This window comes from Protomyctophum bolini (assembly GCF_963924005.1).
Source record: "Protomyctophum bolini genome assembly, chromosome: 13".
Taxonomy (NCBI): domain Eukaryota; kingdom Metazoa; phylum Chordata; class Actinopteri; order Myctophiformes; family Myctophidae; genus Protomyctophum; species Protomyctophum bolini.
Window position 1 is genome coordinate 38,058,768 of NC_137874.1, and position 21,197 is coordinate 38,079,964.

General features: G+C 44.4%; 2 protein-coding genes across 2 annotated transcripts in view; both read right to left on the reverse strand.

Annotated features, from left to right (window-relative positions):
* The window catches only part of galnt10 (UDP-N-acetyl-alpha-D-galactosamine:polypeptide N-acetylgalactosaminyltransferase 10 (GalNAc-T10)), a 79,142-nt gene extending 78,017 nt beyond the window's left edge, over positions 1-1,125 (reverse strand). The window contains exon 1 of the mRNA XM_080779772.1: positions 555-1,125. Within this exon, the coding sequence (XP_080635898.1) occupies positions 555-752 (198 nt within the window). The 5' untranslated portion in view covers positions 753-1,125. The remainder of the gene's footprint in view (positions 1-554) is intronic.
* An 8,049-nt stretch (positions 1,126-9,174) lies between these two features.
* Positions 9,175-11,629, reverse strand: LOC308326873 (uncharacterized protein). Its single transcript, XM_080779924.1, has 3 exons — positions 10,836-11,629; positions 10,417-10,511; positions 9,175-9,359 (listed from the first exon to the last, which is right to left on the reverse strand). The coding sequence occupies exons 1-3, from the start codon at positions 11,563-11,565 to the stop codon at positions 9,285-9,287; spliced, it is 900 nt and encodes a 299-aa protein (XP_080636050.1). The 5' UTR covers positions 11,566-11,629; the 3' UTR covers positions 9,175-9,284.
* Positions 11,630-21,197: the final 9,568 nt, after the last annotated feature.

Below are 21,197 nucleotides of genomic sequence, written 5' to 3' on the forward strand. Positions count from 1 at the left end.
CCTATGTGTATTCTTTGATCGAGTGTGTGACTTTAACTTTCGTACTATCTATCCAAGTCATGGGGCTCGATCAAATGCATCGATATAGTTAGTCTTCTTGATGTTGATATCGACATTTTCATAGATAGCCTACGAAAGTGAAAGTCAGTCAGACTCGATAAAATACACCCATAATGATAGCTACCATGGGTGTATTAGGTTAGCTAACCCTGGATCAAGACTAGGATATGATTATATGATTATTAACACGTTAATATTGTTACGGGTCTGATCTACAAGACTACAATGCCGTGCAATGTAACCAAGCCTTTTTACATTCGTGTACACACACACACACACACACACACACACAGAGAGAGAGAGAGAGAGAGAGAGAGTCTGAGACTCTGAGTTGAATGAATCAACAGTGATTTTGGGGGGGCTGGGGCGAGCACGACACAGCAGCAGAGCAGATTATAGGCTATAATGTACCCGGTAATCATGTTTTAGAGACTTCGGGCGCAACAAATCACTGTCTCTCTTTCTCTGCTATGAATGAAGTATAATAGTTCTACCTGGATCTGAGGAATGTTGTTGCCGCCTCCAACTCCACCTCCACCTCCACCTCCACCGCCCGGCTCCTCCACGACCTCCGGCGACACGTCAAACACCCTGTCCCTGTACAGAGACCACAGACCCACGTTGGGGAGGAAGAGGAGAGCCAAGGCGAGCAGCCCCGCGACCTGCAGCAGCCTCTTCTGTTTCCGCCGCATCTCCTACTCCTAGAATACTCCGCTCAACCTCAACCCAACCAACCGTCCGTGCCTCCTCGGCTGGTTGGCTGTGGCCGGCTGGCTGGCTCCTTCCACGGCCGTGGAGACACACGAACACTACCCCCGGCGCCGGAGGACCGTCCGTGGAGTGATTAGAGTTGAGCGGACCCCGCTGGTGAACCCGCCCGGGGCTCGGGGATAGTATAGTCCTGTTTGTTTTTCCCCCCGGGGGGGTCTGGCTGGCTGCTGGACTGGCAGACACAGACAGAAAGACAGAGAGAGAGAGAGGGGAACTTTCACTGCTCCTCTGGCTCAGATCTTACACTGCATGAATAATGATGTGGTAGTCAGAATGTTGAGCCGCTTGGCAGGGCTCTGCTGTCTGCTGTATGCTGCTGCTGCTAGTGGCCACTTCCGCTAGGGGGAGGAGCGAACCGCTTTGGCTCTCTTGTCTTTTCTTGGTCTCTCTCTCTCTCTCTCTCTCTCTCTCTGAGAGTCCAAAGAAAAGGGCCACATTCCTGGCATTTTTCAGAAGATATCATATTATAACATGATAATGTTCCTGACATTTATGTTTGACATTGTGTATGTCAGCTCTGCACCTTAAGTGAGGACAAAGTGATACTTTCACACACATACGCATGCAAAGGGTAGATTGGCCAAGAATGACATGAAGTAGTAGGCCTAAATGACATTGAAAATGATGTCATTTTTGTCCAGGGGCTCAGGAGGATTCAAGACTCATTTATTGGCCAGAGTTTTATTATACAGGCTCTGAGTAAAGACTTTAAAGTAAAAGTACTAATCCTGTGGCTCAGGGCTGGTAGAACAGCTGGATGGGAACCGTGAGGTTCCATGTTCGATCCTGGGCAGCATGGGCTCCCTCGGGGTTAGTGTCGAAGTGTCCTTGAGCAAGACTCTGAACCCCGCACAGGTTTGGTGCCTTGCATGGTTTTCCTCCACCATCAATGGGTGTGAATGAATGTAATGCACAATCTTTGTAAAGTGCCCTTGGATAACGGTGCTATATAAATGCACCATTTAACATTTAGTAGGCCTCTGTTACAAGTAAATTCAAAATGTACTTGAGTAAGAGTACAAAGGCATTGTACTCTTTGTCAACCCCCCCCCCCCCCTCTCACATCTCTGCCCCATTCCCTGTCATTCCTGTCTGTCCCTCTATAAAAAATATAAAATAAAGGCGAAAGCCACAAAAACAACATAAAAAAACTAGTTTGAAGTGTCCCTTCAAGTAAATGAATGACATAGCAGTCGCTATATATACTTTTCGCCTCGCACCACCTGTCGAGCTTGCAGATCCGCTACTTTTGCCGTTTTTTAAATTTGAATCCTGAAAAGTAAGCATGCAGTTCGTTTGACATATGAGGTTTCCACCCGGCCGAGAACATTTACAGCAGGTATATGACAAGTCACATGTTGTAAAGGTGTGTGGAAACGTCACACAACAGGACACGCAGCTGAGCACACACACACACACACACACACACACACACACACACACACACACACACACACACACACACACACACACACACACACACACACACACACACACACACACACAGAACACTACTTCATTGTACAGTGGTGTATGAACCAGCCTTCAGGGAGGAGTGGAGAGTGCAACTAATTGATTCGTTATAGTCTATGTCCCTGTCTGTCCCGGTGTGTGTCCGGGTGTGTGTGTGTGTGTGTGTGTGTGCGTGCGTGCGTGTGTGTGTGTGTGTGTGTGTGTGTGTGTGTGTGTGTGTGTGTGTGTGTGTGTGTGTGTGTGCGTGCATGCGTGCGTGCGTGCGTGCGTGTGTCCGTTAACAGCTAATCTCTGGCACCATTGGACCGGTCCACTCCCTGTGAAGCCAGATAAGAGCAGAACCATGCAGTTGTCCACGTCTTTTCACATCGGCCTGTTATAGCGCCACCAGCAGGCCAATTATTGGCTATAGAGATTTTGTCCAAACTCAAACACCACCCGATCAAACTCTGCCACTTTACTCTGAAAAAGCGGTTGTTCTGCTGGGTTAATTCGGGTTAGAAGACACTGTCACGGACCGTTGTGTGTCAAAATGGAACTCAAGTGCAGGCAACGCAGGCAGAGTAAAGTCAACAAGTTTAATAATGGCCAATAAAAGGGAAAAGGCTTACATCAAAGTCAGGCAGGCAGAGGTCTCAAAAACCATGCAGTCCAAAACAGGCAAACACATTCAAAGGGGCAGGCAGAAAGCCCAAAAACAGGCAGGAGGTCAAACACCAAATAGTCACTAGGAAATCACTAGGAAAACTGAGGAACTGAGATCAGGAATACACACAAGTAACAATGGTTATCTTCTATCCTGCAAAGAATGAGGCAGAATGAGTCCAGTTGTATAGGTGGTAGCTTGAGTGGCCGAGAGAATGGAGACACGGTCTGTGGAGAGGCAGACCGTGACATTTGATGCCAATATTTTAGTACTTTTACTCAAGTACATTTAGAATTCCGAACTTTTACGTGTAACGGAGTTGTTCTACGTTGCAGTATTGATACTTTTACAAACAATTGAGTACTTTTTCCAACACTGATTGCTGCAGAAACATCACTATATGAATGTCCATCTACAACCGCTTATCCGTAGTCGGGTCTCGGGGGCAACAGCTCCACCAGAGTGTTCCAGACTTCCAGAGCAACATTAGGGACTTTAGTGAGTCGATGTGTTTCCTCCATGAACTGCACCTTGGACTGCCCCGGGGTCTCCTCCCAGTGGGACGTGCCTCAAGGACCTCCCTAGGGAAACGCCCGAGAGGAATCCTAACCAGATGCCCGAACCACCTATGAATTTTATTTATATAGCACCTTTCCAAACATATAGTTACAAAGTGCTTCACAGACAGGTTATAAAGACAGCAATCATTAGACAACATCAACAACATCAGAAATAACAAAGCATAAAAAATAACAAAAAACAACAAAAAAACTGAATTAGGAAAAGCACTTTACATACAGCTGTTTTAAAGAGGGCACTGTCTCCACTTCCTAAGAGCCAACGGGAGGGCATTCCGGAGCGAGCCGAGCTGCGCAGGCCGCAAAGCCTGGCTCCTTTCCAGGCGAAGAAGCAGCGACTCTACTCCGAGTCTCTCTCGTGTGACTGAACTTCTCACCCTATCTCTAAGGGAGATGCCAGGCACCCGTCGAAGAAAGCTCATTCTGGTTACTATATGAATGTGTTCCACATATTGCTGGCTAAACGCTATTTACTGCTTGTGATCGGGGTCCAAAACAATGACCATCTGTTTCATCACAGTTACCCAGAAGGCCTTGCTGGCCAGTGTGTGAGGTAATGAGGCCTAATTGAGCTGCTTGGAGAGAGAGAGAGAGAGAGAGAGAGAGAGAGCCAGCCAGGATGGACGGTAGCCATCACACCCAATGAGCCACATCTGCTGTAATATTACCATCATCATCATCATCATCATCATCATCATCTGTGTCTCTGTGTGCGTGCATGCGTGCATGTGGTACTGGACAGACACACAAACACGCACGTCGTAGGCATGTAAAACACACGTTTGTGAATAAGTGTGTGTGTGTGCGTGTGCGTGTGCATGTATGCGCATGTATGTCTGTGTGCTGTGCAGACAAACAGACAGACAATAAGCTTTTGCATCTCTCTGCGCCTTCTTTGAGCAAAAAATGGTGAGGGAGAGAGAGTGCATTTTACGGCAGTGTTTTCCCATTAGTCCGACACCCTATACCCCAAATCCTATAACCTCTCAGGGAAGACACGGGTGAGTTTTAACCAGCCACACATGTGTCTTATACCGTCGATGCACAGTACACTGCCGCCCGCCGCTGTTATCGGCAGTTTGTAGCATCTGGACTGGCGGCTGCCGAATGGACCAACACTGCCGCGACACGGAGTGGCAGTGGAGTGTCATAATCCCCACCTTCCACAGGCAGTCTGATCGCCAGGGCCGGAGAATGTATAACTCTCTCCTTTTTCTGGAAATGTGTTGTGCTGTTTATGCTGATGATATGCGGAGTACAGAGATTTTGGTACTGTACCGCTATGTTTTTTTAAATCTCAGTCTGTTCAAGTCAAGACGAATAAAGATCAAATCAAAAATTGTGCATGCGTGCATATGGCTGTGGTTATTTTTATTTATTTGCGTGTGCGTGCATGGGTATGCGTGCACGTGCACACGCATGCATGGTTTGAGTCAGTCAGTGTGTGTCAGAGCTGTACCGTGTCAGCCTTGCACTTTGCAGCAGTCATGGCGGTGTTATAGCGGGCAGATTAGTGTGTGTTTACACACTCGCAGCTTTCCAGATGAACGCTCCGCTTACCAGGCTGGAGCTGTAGCGCTGCTCTGCTTGTCCAGCTGCCATGCACCTCAGGGACACGTCCAGAATGGACGCCATGTTTATTTACTGCCGTGCACCTCAGGGACACGTCCAGAATGGACGCCATGTTTATTTACTGCCGTGCACCTCAGGGACACGTCCAGAATGGACGCCATGTTTATTTATTTACGTGCAAGGAGGAGGACCGCTCACATTGACGCATGGCAGCATACTGCATCCCTTATGGCAGTGGTTCCCAAAGTGGGGTCCGGGGACCCCCAGGGGTCCCTGAGGGAGTTCCAGGGGGTCCCCAGCTAAATGATAGTTGTAGGAGCCAAATGGACCCTTGTGGGTCTGTAGCTCAGAGAGTGTACAGATGGTGTTACTTTTAACTTTTGATTTTACAATATAAATTGGGGTCCCAGAAATAGAAATCCCATTAAATTGAGGTCTGATCGTAGCCTATAAGGCCTCACTCACACCTTCGCAACAGACTGATGTATGCGTGTTGTATTACAAAGGGTGTGATACATCTTGCCCCAATGCATTTCCAATGGAAGTCACATGGTTTGACACAACATTTGTATATAAATATATATTTCCGTGTCTTGTTCACAGACATAAAGGCCGGCGTCTTCAGCTCTGATATCTTTAACGGTCAGGGAGCAGTTAAGACTCCAAACTCGTTCCGTTTTCTTTCAGTGAGCTTAGTTCACTTGTTTGTATCACGCCACCTTCAGCCACGGTAATGTTATGCTGTGAAACGTGTTCATTTCCCTTGTGAATCCACTTAGTTGAAAGACAGCCAGGAGCAGGTGTGATGTTGTTACACGGCAGATTGACAGTATCTCCAGGGTTTCTGTAGAGATCCAGTAGGTGGGTGTTGTCGACTACAAGCAGCAGAAATAACAACAGTTGAGTCCTTTTGATCAAAGACATTCTGATCCCAACTTTATTTCCTTATGTCTCTCTGTGTCTCTTTTCCTGCCTGTCTGTCTCAGTGTGTGTGCGTGTGCGTGTGCGTGTGTGTGTGTGTGTGTGTGCGTGTGCGTGTGCGTGTGTGTGTGTGTGCGCGTGCACTGCAATGCAGCTGACTATAGAAACCAGCAGATATACTTTTCTAGAAGTTAGTTCCTCATTCATGTTCCCCAATTATGTTACAACTCATATGTCTAGGGGTAAGATGAGTAGGCAACATAGGCAGGAGGAACAGGAAACCATGATCAAATGTGAGGTTTTATTATAATAAACCTTAATCAAAATATAATTTACCATAAATGGCTCTTAATCAAAAAGAAAATACAATAAAAAAACAAAGCCTATTCCGAAGGGCTTTCGGAACAGAATGGGTGAACAATATAAGGTAGTTTTCACAGTCAGTAACTAGTCACACATAGTAGCGGGTCGGAGGAAGACCATATAGTGATGTTGCCTGGCGAGCTGTCAGGCACAGACTGACTGAGTATAGGCAACGGCGCACCCATTGGCCACTGGGTGGCACGTGACCGGGGCAGCCAATAAGGGAGGCAGGCGTTGATCAGACGCCCGACCAGAGCCGGCCCCTCATTGATGTCACTGATGATAAGGTAAAACAGGTCAAGCCAACCAGGAGTGGAGAGAAGAACACATATATAATAGAAGGCGCTCTCTATTCCAATATATGGTTCATACCAAGTCTACTTAGATGGGCCCAGGCAGTGGCGTAACCGTCTGGGCACCCGACTGGTAATCCAGTCGCAGTGTGCCGCGGGTTCGACTCCCGAGCCCGACACGGCCTTTACTACATGTCTTCCCCCCCATCTCTCTCCCGTTTCCTGTCAGCCTACTGTCTGTGCCTTCAAAAAACCAATAAAAGGCTTAAGCCGCAAAAGAAAATATATATTATTTAAAAAGAAAGTCTACTTAGATGTATAGTTATATATATTATAATAAGAGATATCACAGATAGGTATATAATATACCACGACAATACCACCAGTTACCTCATATGTATGTATTCTCATACATATACATACAAAAAACGCACAAAACCGCAAAACGTTTGCACACGAGCATGAGGGGGGCCCTTGGAACTTCAGTCCCCTGCATGCAGTGGCCCTCAAAGGTGCTAATCCGGCCCTGCCAACGGCTATCCGCACGTCCCTGCACTCACAACTCACACAGTCTAAATAATTATGTCTACTGATGCGTTTTTATGATTATTATTACACCCACCTGGCTGATCTTACAGTGGCAACGACATTTAAATAAATTACCCTAAATGAGTAGAAGGCCAATTCTACAAAATGTATGAATATTTACTGTTTTTTTTGTGAACTAAATGTGCTATTTATATAAATATATCAAATCTACCGACAGCTGTGTGTGTGTGTGTGTGTGTGTGTGTGTGTGTGTGTGTGTGTGTGTGTGTGTGTGTGTGTGTGTGAGAGAGAGAGAGACAGAGGAAATGAGAGCGAGTGAACGAGAGAAAGGAAGAGAGAGTATAAGGGGCTGTTCATTCTGGCACGCACACACATACCGTAGGATACATTCTCCTTTCACTTACATACTTATTTGTCACTATGGGATTCAGATCATTTGATTTTGTTTATATTTTTTTAACAATATCCAAAATCATAGACAACATTCAGTCTAATATCATTATATTGATAATATAATATTGATACTAGTCACGTTTTTTTGCTCCCGATCCGATCATAAAAAAATGGCACTGACTACTGATCAACGTGATCGGATCAGGACAACCCTATAATAGTCACTCTACATTCTCCTTTTGCTTGCATATATTGTCACTTAGGCAGATAGGACGTGCAGACACAAATACAGACTCACTCCACATGGGTCTACGAACCAACAAGAACACAATGCAAACACAGGACTTAAATAGACAGGGATAACAGGGCACAGGTGAAACCAAAATACAATCAACACTAGGATATGCTGGGGGACTACAGGCTCATAGATAGTCTGGATTTTCGGTGGTGAGGTGACCACCGAACTAGAACATGACGTCACGAGCCGCGGTGAAGAGAAAACCACCGCCACCGCTCCAGCCCTTCTCTCTGTTTTTACTCACCGCTCAATGTTATTTCAGCTCCGGTGGTCACCTCACCAACGGAGCGGTGGTCACCTCATCACCGGAGCGGTGGTCACCTCATCACCAGAGCGGTGGTCACCTCATCACCGGAAATCCAGACTATGAATGGGCCTTAACAGGACACAGGTGGAAACACTGACACATCACAAGGTAGGTTAGACAAGGTATAGGTAACAGTAACTTAGCAGACAGCGAACACTAGGAACAATACTTAAAAATGAGAGATATACAAAACCAAGGCAACAACAGAGTAACACAAAACCAAAACCAAACAGAACAGGAACACATGACCAATACAGAACTGAAATGATACTGAAATGACAGAAACTGTGCATGACAACAATAAAGACAAGTCGGCACAGTCACAGTACATTTCATTTGGATTTAATAAACACATTTTAAAAACAATACAAAAACAGTACACAAAATATAAGAGGGAAGAGAAGCCCAAGAAGCTCAAACACAATAATGAACATTAATAGCTAGGACAGTCCTTTCTCTTAAACAAGAATAAGATTTGTATGAAAATTCCACAGGGCTGAACTATAATATGTGTGTTTTGTGCATAGGCTCTATATATTTGTATGGCCCAACCCTCCCTTTATTGAATTTCTTATCATTTTCACTTTAATTTCATTATTTCATTATTTCATTATTCATGTATTTACTTAATTAGGGAAACACTTTTTACCAGCAGCAACTAGAACAAGAGGATATTTCTATACGTTCTATTGCTGCAACAATATGCAATAAAGCCTATAGTTCAGATCAACCAGCACTGGACAAAACTGTATATTTTTGAGGGGTGCCTAACACACACACACGCATACACACACACACACACACACACACACACACACACGCACACGCCCGCGCCCGCGCACACGCACACGCACACGCACACGCACACGCACACACACACACACACACACACACACACACACACACACACACACACACACACACACACACACACACACACACACACACACACACACACACACACAAACACAAACACACCAAAGAAAACTGTTCATCACACTAACTGATAGTCACCTTATGAGGTGATCCTCAACTAAAACTGGAGTATGAATGCCGGCCTTCAGCTTCTGGAAGCAGCAACGTTAACATAGTCCATCTCGGTGTTCTTCACCTCTGCTTTCTGCCCTCTGGTGGCCTGGGGAAATACGAGTCAGATCACAGTGCTCAGGATTCTAAACTATACTTCCGTTTCTATAGACAAAGACGCCCCGCCTGCCTCGCCTTCATCAGCTGGTCTTCATCGGCTCTCAGAGACCTGATACATTTTACGCAAAGTTCTTAATTCATCACTGCTGTTTGATCTGCATGCAGCACTGATTCATGTAATTTAATTGTATACCGGTATGTAAACTTGAAACATTATTGTAGCCTACCAGAAAAAGGTCTATTTTCCCTTCATCTTTATTCTTTTTAGTATAATTAGTTTACTATAGATTAATACATGATAATAAATGGTATAAACAATATTAGTTTGCCTCTTCTACAAAAATAAAAGTTACAAGTTACAAGGCTGCATTCTATAGAGCGTCATCTGTCGTGCGTGCCAAGCTGTCATTCTCTGTCCCTTGTATTATACGTAGTGGTATACATTTATTTCCCACCATCCATGACCTTGCGTCAGTGTCACCAGACTATCCACCATAGCTATCCATCTCGGAGGTCTGGTGAAGACCGGCAGTGCCGGTAGGCCAATCGGAGGCAGACGGGGCGTTACCGTGTCTATAGACGGACATATAGAATCATGCCTCTCAACCGGGAGGGCAGGGCTTTCACAGAGGCCATGAAGGCCATGGCTGCCTTTTGGGCCTTACTGTATGCCAGTGGTTCTCAAAAACTGTGGGTCGCAACCCCCAGTGGGGGGTCCTTACATTTAATGTTGATGATTTGCTTAATAATGTTCAGCATTGTTTTCTCACTCAACAGTAAACAAACCAACATACAGTACAAGTGTCAATTTGTCAAATATTTCTGAGAAAGAAATAGAAGATACACTATTTTCGCTAATTTCACAATATCTGTGGAACAGGTCAAACAAATGTAATGCCTCAACTCCTACAAGTCCAGTTAACATTATTATTTATTTGCTGCCTTATGTCCTTCAAACAATTGTACAACCCATTGGATTTGAACCTCTTTGATAAAATGGTTAAAATGGCATTTGGGTCAAAGGTATTTAATTATATATAATTTACCTTCCACTTCCAGAAATGATACTGGACAATGAACTGTAGCAACAGGATCAGCAGTATGACTGTAGGCCTGATGATCAACACTGTCAGAGCAGAGTCTGTGAGTGAGATATAGGTTAGATTAAAAACATCACACATATACAGGCTCTCAATTTAAAATAAGTATTTTATTTTTTATTTGTTTTTCTATTTTAAAGATTTAAGACTAAAATGTTCGTTTAGATAGATGAATGAATGAATGAATGAATGAATGAATAAATATAAAGCATTATATTTTTTATTTAAAATAACTTAAAAAAAATCTTTTGTATTTCATTTTAACACACTCAAATTATACAGTATATAGGCCTATATATTTGTTTTCCCAATCCTAGTTTTTAGTCATTATTTACTGTAATAGCCCTGCCAGTGCTGCCACCTACCAGGTGTAGGAGGGGCGTCGGTGGTATAATCCACAGGCGACGTTCCAGTGCAAACTTTAGATGTCGTCTTCTTCTTCTCTCTCTTTTCTTCCGGGAAGACAACGAAGGTCCTCAGTTCTCCGTGGACGATCAGCAGACACCTGATCTTGTTGGCCGGGCGGCGTTTGTCGACGGTCAGCGTGGTAGAACACCCGGACATGGACTTGATCAGGGAACCGTCCTCATTGATCCAGCTCAGAGTGTGAACTCCACAGCTTCTGTCCATTGCGGACAGAGAGCACTGCAATGTCTGTTCTTCCGAGCCGCCGTCTCCTCTGGTGACGTCACTCACTTCCAGCACAGACAGATAAATCCGCTGATCGTATCCGCGCCGCTCTCCGTCTTCATACTGTCGAACGGTATAAAAGCCCGCGTCTTCCTCAGCGCTGACATCTTTGACGGTCAGCGAGCAGTTGGACTCCAGACACAACCTGTCTGCTTTGGATGGGCTTAGTTCACCCGCTTGGATCAGACCGTTCTCGGCCACAGTCACACTAGCGAAATAATTCCCGGTGTGGATCCACTCGGTTGAAACACAGCCGGGGTCATCGTCAGGTATCCTGTTTTGAAATGGCAGGGTGACGGTGTCTCCGGATGTTCTGTAGAGGTAGACTTGGTCTGGTTGTTGTCGGGTGTTGTCCACTCCAAGCAGCAGAAATAACAACAGTTGTGTCAATCTGAGCCCAGTCATTCTTAACCGTCTGTCTGTCTGTCTGTCTGTCTGTCTGTCTGTCCGAGCTGTCTCTCTACACAGTGTGACGTGTCTCCTCTATGACTCTCTGAGCTCTCTGTCCGTCGGTCTGTCTGTCTCAGTGCGTGTGCACTGATTCTGACTATAGTGGAAACCAGCAGCTTGACATTGTGACATTATAGTTCCCCATTCATCCCTGCATCGTGCTTCCTGTGAAAACTACCATGTTGCTTCACATGTAGGATGGACTGTAATGTTTCTGTATAGTTACATACTCTAAAGGCCTGGCTGAAAGGGATAGCTTATAAGTCTGGTTTTCTAAATTACTGATGAGTAATGATGCACAGCCCAAACCATCCCTTTCTCCACCTTATTAGTTTCACTTTGTTTAAACAAATATATCAACTACTTTCTACACAGCAACAAGTTGGCACAATTGCGGATATTTTGATGTGGTCAGACCCCTGACCACGGACACCACACAGGCTGCAAGACTCCACACAGACTGCAAACTCAGTGCATCTTTCTTGGGTCAGTCCCCTGACCACAGAAGCACGAGTTGAAGCACAATGCATCCGGACCAAAAACATTCTAGTACAGGAGTTCACTACTTTTCAGGCCAAGGACCCCTTTAGCTGAGACAACGATGAAGCAGGGACCCACCACTACATTATTGTACACAATTGTGTTGCAAATTCAACTTATTCATACGTTTCATAGATAGCTTCAAAGACCATGTTTTTCATCATAGACCACACTTTTTTTATGTGTATTTATTATTGAATCACTTATAAACCCTCATTAATTTAGTAACCTTTACATTTGGCTCTGTCAGGACCCGGGATGTATTTTGTATACCCAAATGGAGAACTCATTTCAAAGTATACAGGAACCCAGAAGGACAATTTAGCGACGACTATACTAATAAAAATAAACGATAATTGTCACAACAAAAGTACAACACATACTTTAGGGCAAAACACGGGACCCGTACAGGAGACAGGGACCCGTAAACAAGCACCATGACTCTACAATGATTCAGTACAGAGAGCAGTCTGAAATAGTCTGAGGCCCGTTGGCCAACTAGGCAAAGGTGAGTCAACTCTAGGAATCAGAGGCCAAGGAGGAACGCATGCATGCACGCAGGCACGCACACACACACACACACACACACACGCACACACACACACACACACACACACACACACACACACACACACACACACACACAATATTGTGCCCCCTCTCTCTTCCTCTTTCCACTATGCATCACACCACCACTTCCTATGATCATGAAATGAGGAAAAATAAATAAATATAGCCGCTATATATATATTGTTTATTCACAACCTCTTGTTAATAGCAGATCTATACAAACCCAAGCGTGTTGATTGGCTATTTTCATTACTTGTGGTAGGCTACAATACAGACAGTTATATTAATATAGATGATAACAGAAGCGAGAATAAAGGAGATTTTCTCACGAAAACCTTTCTGTCTCTGTCGCAGAACTTTGTTTTTGAATAGCCAACATATAAATGGATGAAGTGGTGATTGTGATGCAATATTAACTACTCATTTCTGGTGACCCCCTGGGAGTCCCCCTGCCAAGGACCCCTGAGGGCCCCCCTGCCATGGACCCCTGAGGGCCCCCCTGCCATGGACCCCTGGGGGCCCCCCTGCCAAGGACCCCTGGGGGCCCCCCTGCTAAAATTTATAAAACATTGCACTTCCGTTAACTGAAAGACTCTTCTACATTTTTTGGCTGTCCTGATGAAGGTCGAATAGACCGAAACTTTGAATAAAGAGCAACATTTGGCAAGTTTCTGACAGTGTGCGGGACCCTTCTTTGTTTTTCAAAGATAACCTTTTTAAGTATGCTTTATTGCCCTATGCACCTGTCACTAGCCTTCTGAGGCGTGCATCGGCCTTTTGCTAAAAAGGCTCTTCTACATAGACTTCTATAGGCGAATAGTAACCTCGCCTCACCAGGCTTTCCACCGCCTCGGAGGAAAGCCTGGTCTCTGTTTCAAAAGTCTGTATGATCCGAGCTGGGGCCGGATGATGTGGTTACGTCATGTTGTAGTATTGATGGATGAACAGGCGGCGACAACTTCCTTTTCCCTCTCAATAAAAGCTCTCGCTTACGAGAGCTTTTATTGCTTTTATTCAAACAGGAAGCAACAGCTTCCTGTTTGTTGTAGGCAAACCATTGCCTACAACATGACGTAAGCATATCATCCGGCTCCAGCCCGGATCATATACCGAAATGAAATGGTGCCCAGGCTAGGCGAATAGTGACACCGGAAGTTTACGGAATACATTGGAGTCTACGGGCTCGTGCGAGTATACATGAACCACGTGACCAGGCTGTTTTCTGCCACCTCAATGTCGCAAACTCTGTATTATACTGGGAACTCGTGGCGCCTACTAGGCCCCATTTACGCTGGCAGCCAAATCTAGCCTGAATCTGATCTGTGCCACATCAAGACTGAAATCCGGTTCATTTAAATAAGTCTAACTGCAGACAGGTCGCATGGAATCCGATTTTTACACATGTGACTTGAGTCACATTCAGAGGTGGTTTCAAATCCAGTTCAAATCTGATTGGAGGAGATCCGTCTCAGTCTGAATGCAACAACCTGATCTAATGTGACTCATTTGTGTTCTAGACTTATTTAAACAAATCAGATTCCAATCTGTATGTGGCACATTCAGCCAGGCTGAACACACAGATCGGGTCCCTTGCAAATGCAGTGTTTAATGGTCGGGACAAAAGATCAGATTTGAATCAGATGTGACTGCAGTCTAAATGGGGCCTTTATAGAGGCAGTGACCAGCCAGCCTCAGTATCCTGGCTATCTGGAAACATATGGCGTTTGTTTGGTGGAGGTGTTGACTTTGGCGTAGAGGTCATTCGAAGAGCCGTAGGGTTTCACAGTAGCGTAGGCCACATTATCTTCATCATCATCATCATCATCATGTGTCCTGGCTCCTCCCACAGCAGCCTTCCTCTGAGGGGCGTGGATGACAGACACGTAGGTCAGACCGCCATCGGGGTCGATCTGATTGGCCAAGAGTCCGGAGCGGCTCGCTGTTGTTGTGCTCTGATTGGATGAGTTCGGGGAAACGTTTTGGGTGGGAGTGGCCTTCCTCTTGACGACGAAGAGGATCACCAGCACCGTTGCTATGACTACAACCACCAACACCAGGCCTGTCACCGTGGTGATGACATGGAGGTTCTTCTCATGGTGTGTTGCTGGGGAGAGGAGGCTAGAGTCAGTTGTTACACTTTAATACAACTCTGTAAATATCATGCTGATATTTTTTATCTCCACCAAACCAGAAAGCCAGGAGGCAGAGTGTGTGTGTGCGTGCATGTGTGTGTGTGTGCATGTGAGAGAGAGAGCCAGGAGCTAATCTTGCAAACAGCTGGACAGAATGTGTCAAACCTCCTGTGCATGCTACCAGTAAGCCGAGGTAGCACTATAGCCTACTAGCTGGCTTTACATGAATTCAAAACCGTGGGTCATGTATTTCTTTCCTGCCCTGGATTCCATTATAGCCATCGTATTATGTTGTTTTTTTCTTCATCTCCATGCACGGTATGGGAACGGGGACTCGCCGGTGTGAATGCCGTACTCTAAATGCATATGTGTAATATTATTAGTATGTCGATGTCATGCTGTAAGATGACGTATTTTTTAGCTTTATTTGAAGCTGTCATTGCGTTGACTGTGTCTATTGTTAATAACCTGACTCCGCCAGCTGGTGTATCTGGTGGAGTCAGGTTATACTGTTAATGTTAACCTGTGAAACTAGCCGCTGTAGGCCTACACATGGAGAAACCCGTCACCACTAAATAATGACCCTGTGTAGGGCTGCACGATATGGACAAAAAAATAACATCTTTGTATTCATGCCAAATACTCCGATATCGATACCATTACCATTAAAATGTGATATTCTATATTTTAAGTTTTGCAACGTTGAAAACTAAACATAATTCAAAAAAGTGTGTTAGTGAGTTCGCTAACAGCAATGCAACGGAGTGGTGGTATATTTTCCCCAGGGGCACAGGCTAAAACAGAGGGATGTTGCTGGCTTTATAGAAGTGGACGATATAGGCGATATATCGATATATTGACGGCATATCTATATCCTGATATCGTTGGCTTTTTGCGATACTGATATTGCGCATGTTCATACCTCGATAACGATATATTGTGCAGCCTTATAATCCTGTGTCACGTACGCCCATGAAGCTTGTACCAAAACTGATCAGTTCTGTTATTTTAGACCACGTTCTCCTGTACTCCAAGGAAATGTGTTAGTTCTGCTGTCTGCCGACCTTATTCTGTGAATCATCTGTCGAGCAGGTGTCAAACCGCATCCTGTTAATATTGTTTACGGCAGGCCAAGGATAGTGGCTGTTTGATACCGTTTCCTCTTCTCGTATAGCAAAAGCGTATCAACCGAGGGTTACAACTGCATCTGAGTCTGCATCTGTATATGAGAGAGCACAGTTGCTCTGCTGCTTCTGCCCGGTTCATGAACAGCCACGAATCGATGAATACAATTATTTTGTACTTTGTTTAGTTTGTACTCTGAAACCATCGCACACGAGTTGAGCTCGCCATCGTATAGATGCCATCTTGAAAATGATGCCTTTTCAGAAGTATTTCTTTTCCTAAATGTTTGGTATGCATAGCCATACATATCCAACTCGTTTGCAATGTTTTTTGAAAACTTTATGTACATTATGACCATACCAAAAGTCACAAACTTCACCAAGTTGTCACCAAGTGCACAATCTTGATGATGTTGGACTCCCAGCTATTAATATATCTATCAATCAATAAATCAATCAATCAATCAAATAATCCATCCATCAATGAATCAGTAATGCATTGTATCGTTATGTCAGCGCTCCCCTACCTCGCGGGAAGTCAATGAATGTCTTGACTTCGTTGTCGACATTCACCTGACATCTGAACTTCTCTGTCGTGTCACGTTTGTTGATGGTCAGAGTGGCAGAACATCGAGAACTGGAGTTTAGCGTGGCTCCTTCCTCATCTAGCCAGCTCACAGCGTAAAAGCCACAGAATGCGTTCAATAGAAACAGAGAGCAATTGACCGTCTGCTGCTGTGTCCCATTGCTTCCCCTGGTGACGTCACTCACGTCCAGCACAAACAGCTCAAAGTTCTGACCTTCTCCTTGTTTGGTTCCGTTTTTAAACTGTCCTACAGCATAAAGACCAACGTCTTCAGCTCTGATGTCTTTAACGGTCAGAGAGCAGTTAGACTCCAAACATGTTCTGTCTGCTTTAGAGTGTAACTTACTCTCTTGAACCAAACCACACTCTGCCACAGTATCACGATAATAATAATCAAGATGCGGCGAATATTTCCCAATATGAATCCACTTAGTTGAATTACAGCCAGGATCACCACCAGGTAACACGTTGTTCAACGGCAGAGTGACAGTATCTCCAGAGTTTCTGTAGATGATGAGTAGCTGGGTGTTGTCGACTCCAAGCAGCAGAAATAACAACAGTTGAGTCCATCTGATCCCAGACATGATCTCTCTGAGCTGGCTGGCGGTCTGTCCCTCTATCAATCAGTGTGTCCGTCTATCGCAATGCACAGTGAGGCTGACTTGAAACCAGCAGATGTATTGTGCTTGAAATCAGTTCCTCATTCAGACTTATTATTATGCGTTGTGTTTCCTGTAGCCTACTCATGTCACAGCTCATATGTGGGTCAAAGGTGACACGTCCACATTTGTTGTCAGGAGGTCATTAAAAAAAACGGAAAATGGGAATGCACTGATAAGGAAATTCTTGGCCGATACCGATGTTTAAAATAACAATTTAGCCGATGGCCGATACCGAAATATATCTTCAAAACAAGAAATAAATGTTCAGAATCTACAGCTTGGTAGGCTGCAGATAACCAACACATCAACATAGAGCCAACGCAGATAACCAACACACCAACATAGCCAACGCAGATAACCAACACACCAACATAGCCAACGCAGATAACCAACACACCAACATAGAGCCAACGCAGATAACCAACACACCAACATAGCCAACGCAGATAACCAACACACCAGCATAGCCAACACAGATAACCAACACACCAACATAGCCAACGCAGATAACCAACACACCCCATATGATATTGACTTTATAGGGTTTTTTTCCCTCGGTCCTCCCTTCATACTACTTTATTATTCATGTTCCTATTTCATTCATTCATCCATCCCAGCAACTACTAGCACAATTATTCTGTTATGTTCAGTCAGGTACAGTTAGTGCCGGAGATTTGATGCAATCCTTTTTGTATATCTTGGCACATCTCGACTTGAATTGCAATTAAACAACAAGTTAAATATTTCTAATAACACGTAGCCTGGGCACCATTTCATTTCGGTATATGATCCGGGCTGGAGCAGGATGATATGCTTACGTCATGTTGTAGGCAATGGTTTGCCTACAACAAACAGGAAGCTGTTTGTTGCTTTCTGTTTGATTAAAAGCAATAAAAGCTCTCGTAAGCGAGAGCTTTTATTGAGAGGTAAAAGGAAGTTGTCGCCGCCTGTTCATCCTGTCTGGCGACTACAAAACAATACTACAACATGACGTAACCACATCATCCGGCCCCAGGCGCGATCATACAGACTTTTGAAACAGAGACCAGGCTTTCCTCCGAGGCGGTGGAAAGCCTGGTGAGGCGAGGTTAAATAACACGTAGAAACGCGTTCATTGAATCCATCATGTTGGATGGATTCAACACACACACACACACACACACACACACACACATGTACACACACACACACACACACACACACACACACACACATCGATGCCCCTGCCGGCCAGGTCGTGGGGGGGTGTGGGTCTAGTGGCATTGTTCTCGTTCCATATGAACAGCAGGTGAAATACAAGAGCCAGCCCCAGACACCCCCCACCCCCCTCCCCCCACCCCTGCAACAAGGCCATTAAGCACTAGAAGCCCCCGGAATTGTCCAACAGTGCTGTGTGGCGTGCATATAGGCATTTAGCAGACGCTCTGAACCAGAGTGACTTACAACGAGCAAAGAACCTACAGGAAATGCAGAGAGACAGACAGCGCCTCAGTAAATCGGATGATGAGGAGGAAAGAGTACAATACTATCAAAATAATAATGGTACTGTAGGACAGCAGGTAAACAACAGACCTACAGTAGCATCCAGCTAAGTAACCGGCTATCTAAAATTGATATATATATATATATATATATATTTATAGTACATAAGCTTATAACATGATGTGACCCCGTTCTAAGATTATAAGATGTAGATTGGCTTTTACTTGTCGCGTAATAGCCAATTGTCATGTTGCGATATTGCTTCATTACTATATTTTATATTTAGTAATAAATACATTTATAATTATATTTATCTTTTTGCATTATGTCGACATTATATAACCTTCAAATGAAGCCCGATTGCATACGTTTTCAAATGAAAGTCAAATGTTAAACACATCGTATCGTCATTATTTGCATGAATAATAATCATATGTCAAATGTCAAAGCAAATTCCTATGTGTTTTACACAATGGCAAATAAAGGTATCTGAATCTGAATCTGAATCATCCGCCCCCCAAAGTATAGTGTTGCCATTCTCGTCAACGACCTGCAGTCAGCACAGACACAGTCATAGAGAGAGAGAGAGAGAGAGAGAGAGGGGGTAATAGACAGGGTGGACGCTTGGCATTCAGGGCTCATAACTGGCCACGACTCACGGGATGATTAATCATATTTATGAAACAATATTGTACAATAAGGCGTCACATTGTGGACGGCCCCTGACAGCCCGCCGGGCCTGTGTGTGTGTGTGTGTGTGTGAGCTTCATAATTTCATAAGTTTGGCAGCCAGGGGTGGATTGATGACACCGGAGTTCAGGCCAATCAATAGCAGCCCTGGCAGAAAGTTGGGGGAAGTAACCGTTTTAGTGTGGAAACTTCTCGTTTGGGCCGTGATGCAAGAAGTCCATCCCTATACAGCACTCGTGGCCGTGGAAGGTATAGTAGGCCTAACTCATTTTGAGGTGTAGGCCTACTTTTACTTGACTTGACTGCATGTTTTAATTTCTTTGAATAATACTTTATCATTTGAAATTCTCTCTCTCTCTCTCTCTCAAAATGGTTAAACTGACATTGTGGATTCTAGTTCAACCTTGTGGAAATACTTTTTTACTTATTTTACTCTTTTATACATTCATCATCACACATTTACAACAACTCAAAACAGGAGAGCTTTTCCCCACAAGTCTCAATGCATTTTAAATGCATTTTGACTGGCATGAAATTACATTTTCTTTTATCAGAACAACCCTTCAGAGCACATGCAGACTCAGATGATAATTATGATGCAAATTACAGCCGTTTAAACTCATTCTCTTCGCTTAATTAACCCATTCTGAACGGGAACCCATTTTGGTGCTGGCATCATGTTATGCTTTAGCTATTGAAAAATAGCAGATCTACAAGCTCATAGCGCGCCACCGAGTGGCGCGCTACGAGCTTGTAGGTCTGCTATTTTTGAAAAATCGAAGAACGACTGACATTTCTAGAATCTGATCTCAGGTCAGAATGGGTTAATCAGACCAGTGTGTGTCCAGTGGAAAACCTCGTATGAATCTGATCTCAGGTCAGAATGGGTTAAATAGCAGCGGCGGTGCCTATAATTACTGTAAAACACAACATAAAAGCTAGTTTCTACAAAGGGAAGTTATTATTTTCTTCCAGGGAAACATTCTAAAGAAAAAGAACAGCTTTTCCTTAGACACATTTCCAGACAACGTCACGCTGACAAGAACCGGTGTGCGGCTGTGCGCGCAGGTCGGGGACAAAAGAAACCGACCGCTCATTAGATTAGTTTCTGGTTTAAGGACTTCAGTGTTTTGTACCATACTATTGTATATGTATAAGTACAGAACAAAGAATGCTTGCTTTCACCATCTTTGTTGAAGAAGAGTCTGGCCACAGCGACTGGCCAATCACAGCGCGTCGACTGCACAACCCGTGTAGACTTTGGTATATACGTCGCAGCGATTCGTAGCCCCTCAAACCTAATTTATGTTCCACCGTGCGGAGGTGTTGCTCGCAGAGAATGGCCGAGGACAGCAGACCTATTTCTGACTTGTTCCACCTTGTTTATGTTGAATTTGCTATAACATAATTTTTGGGGAAAAAAACTAAAAACAAACACCTTTTTACTGACACCAAGTTTAAAATAAGAATTGAACGCACATAATATCAATACGAAGCAACTGGAACACACGTTATTTCAATGGTAGTGGATGGAGAGAATGGATTTTTGTCCAACCACGAAACAGCAACCAATGAGTGCGAAGAGGGGCACAACCATGGGCAGGACTTGACAAAAAGGGTGAATTGTTAAGCATTTTCATTACTTCATTTACGAGAAGTCTATACACAATTAGAGAATGTAGAAGAATCGTTGTTGTCGATCAACGTTTGCCTGTTATCTCTCCTGCGGTACCCACATGAATACAACATGGAACTGTGGGCAAAATCACATCCAACGACAACAAAACATTCTCTCGTTTTT

What these genes read in the sequence shown, in the direction of transcription:
- LOC308326873 (XM_080779924.1), bottom strand. Translation starts at nt 11,565, where the DNA reads ATGACTGGGCTCAGATTGACACAACTGTTGTTATTTCTGCTGCTTGGA. An exon ending in CGACGCCCCTCCTACACCTG is followed by an intron (nt 10,512 to 10,835) that starts GTAGGTGGCAGC and finishes TCTCACTCACAG; the next exon opens with ACTCTGCTCTGACAGTGTTG. An exon ending in ATCATTTCTGGAAGTGGAAG is followed by an intron (nt 9,360 to 10,416) that starts GTAAATTATATA and finishes GTATTTCCCCAG; the next exon opens with GCCACCAGAGGGCAGAAAGC.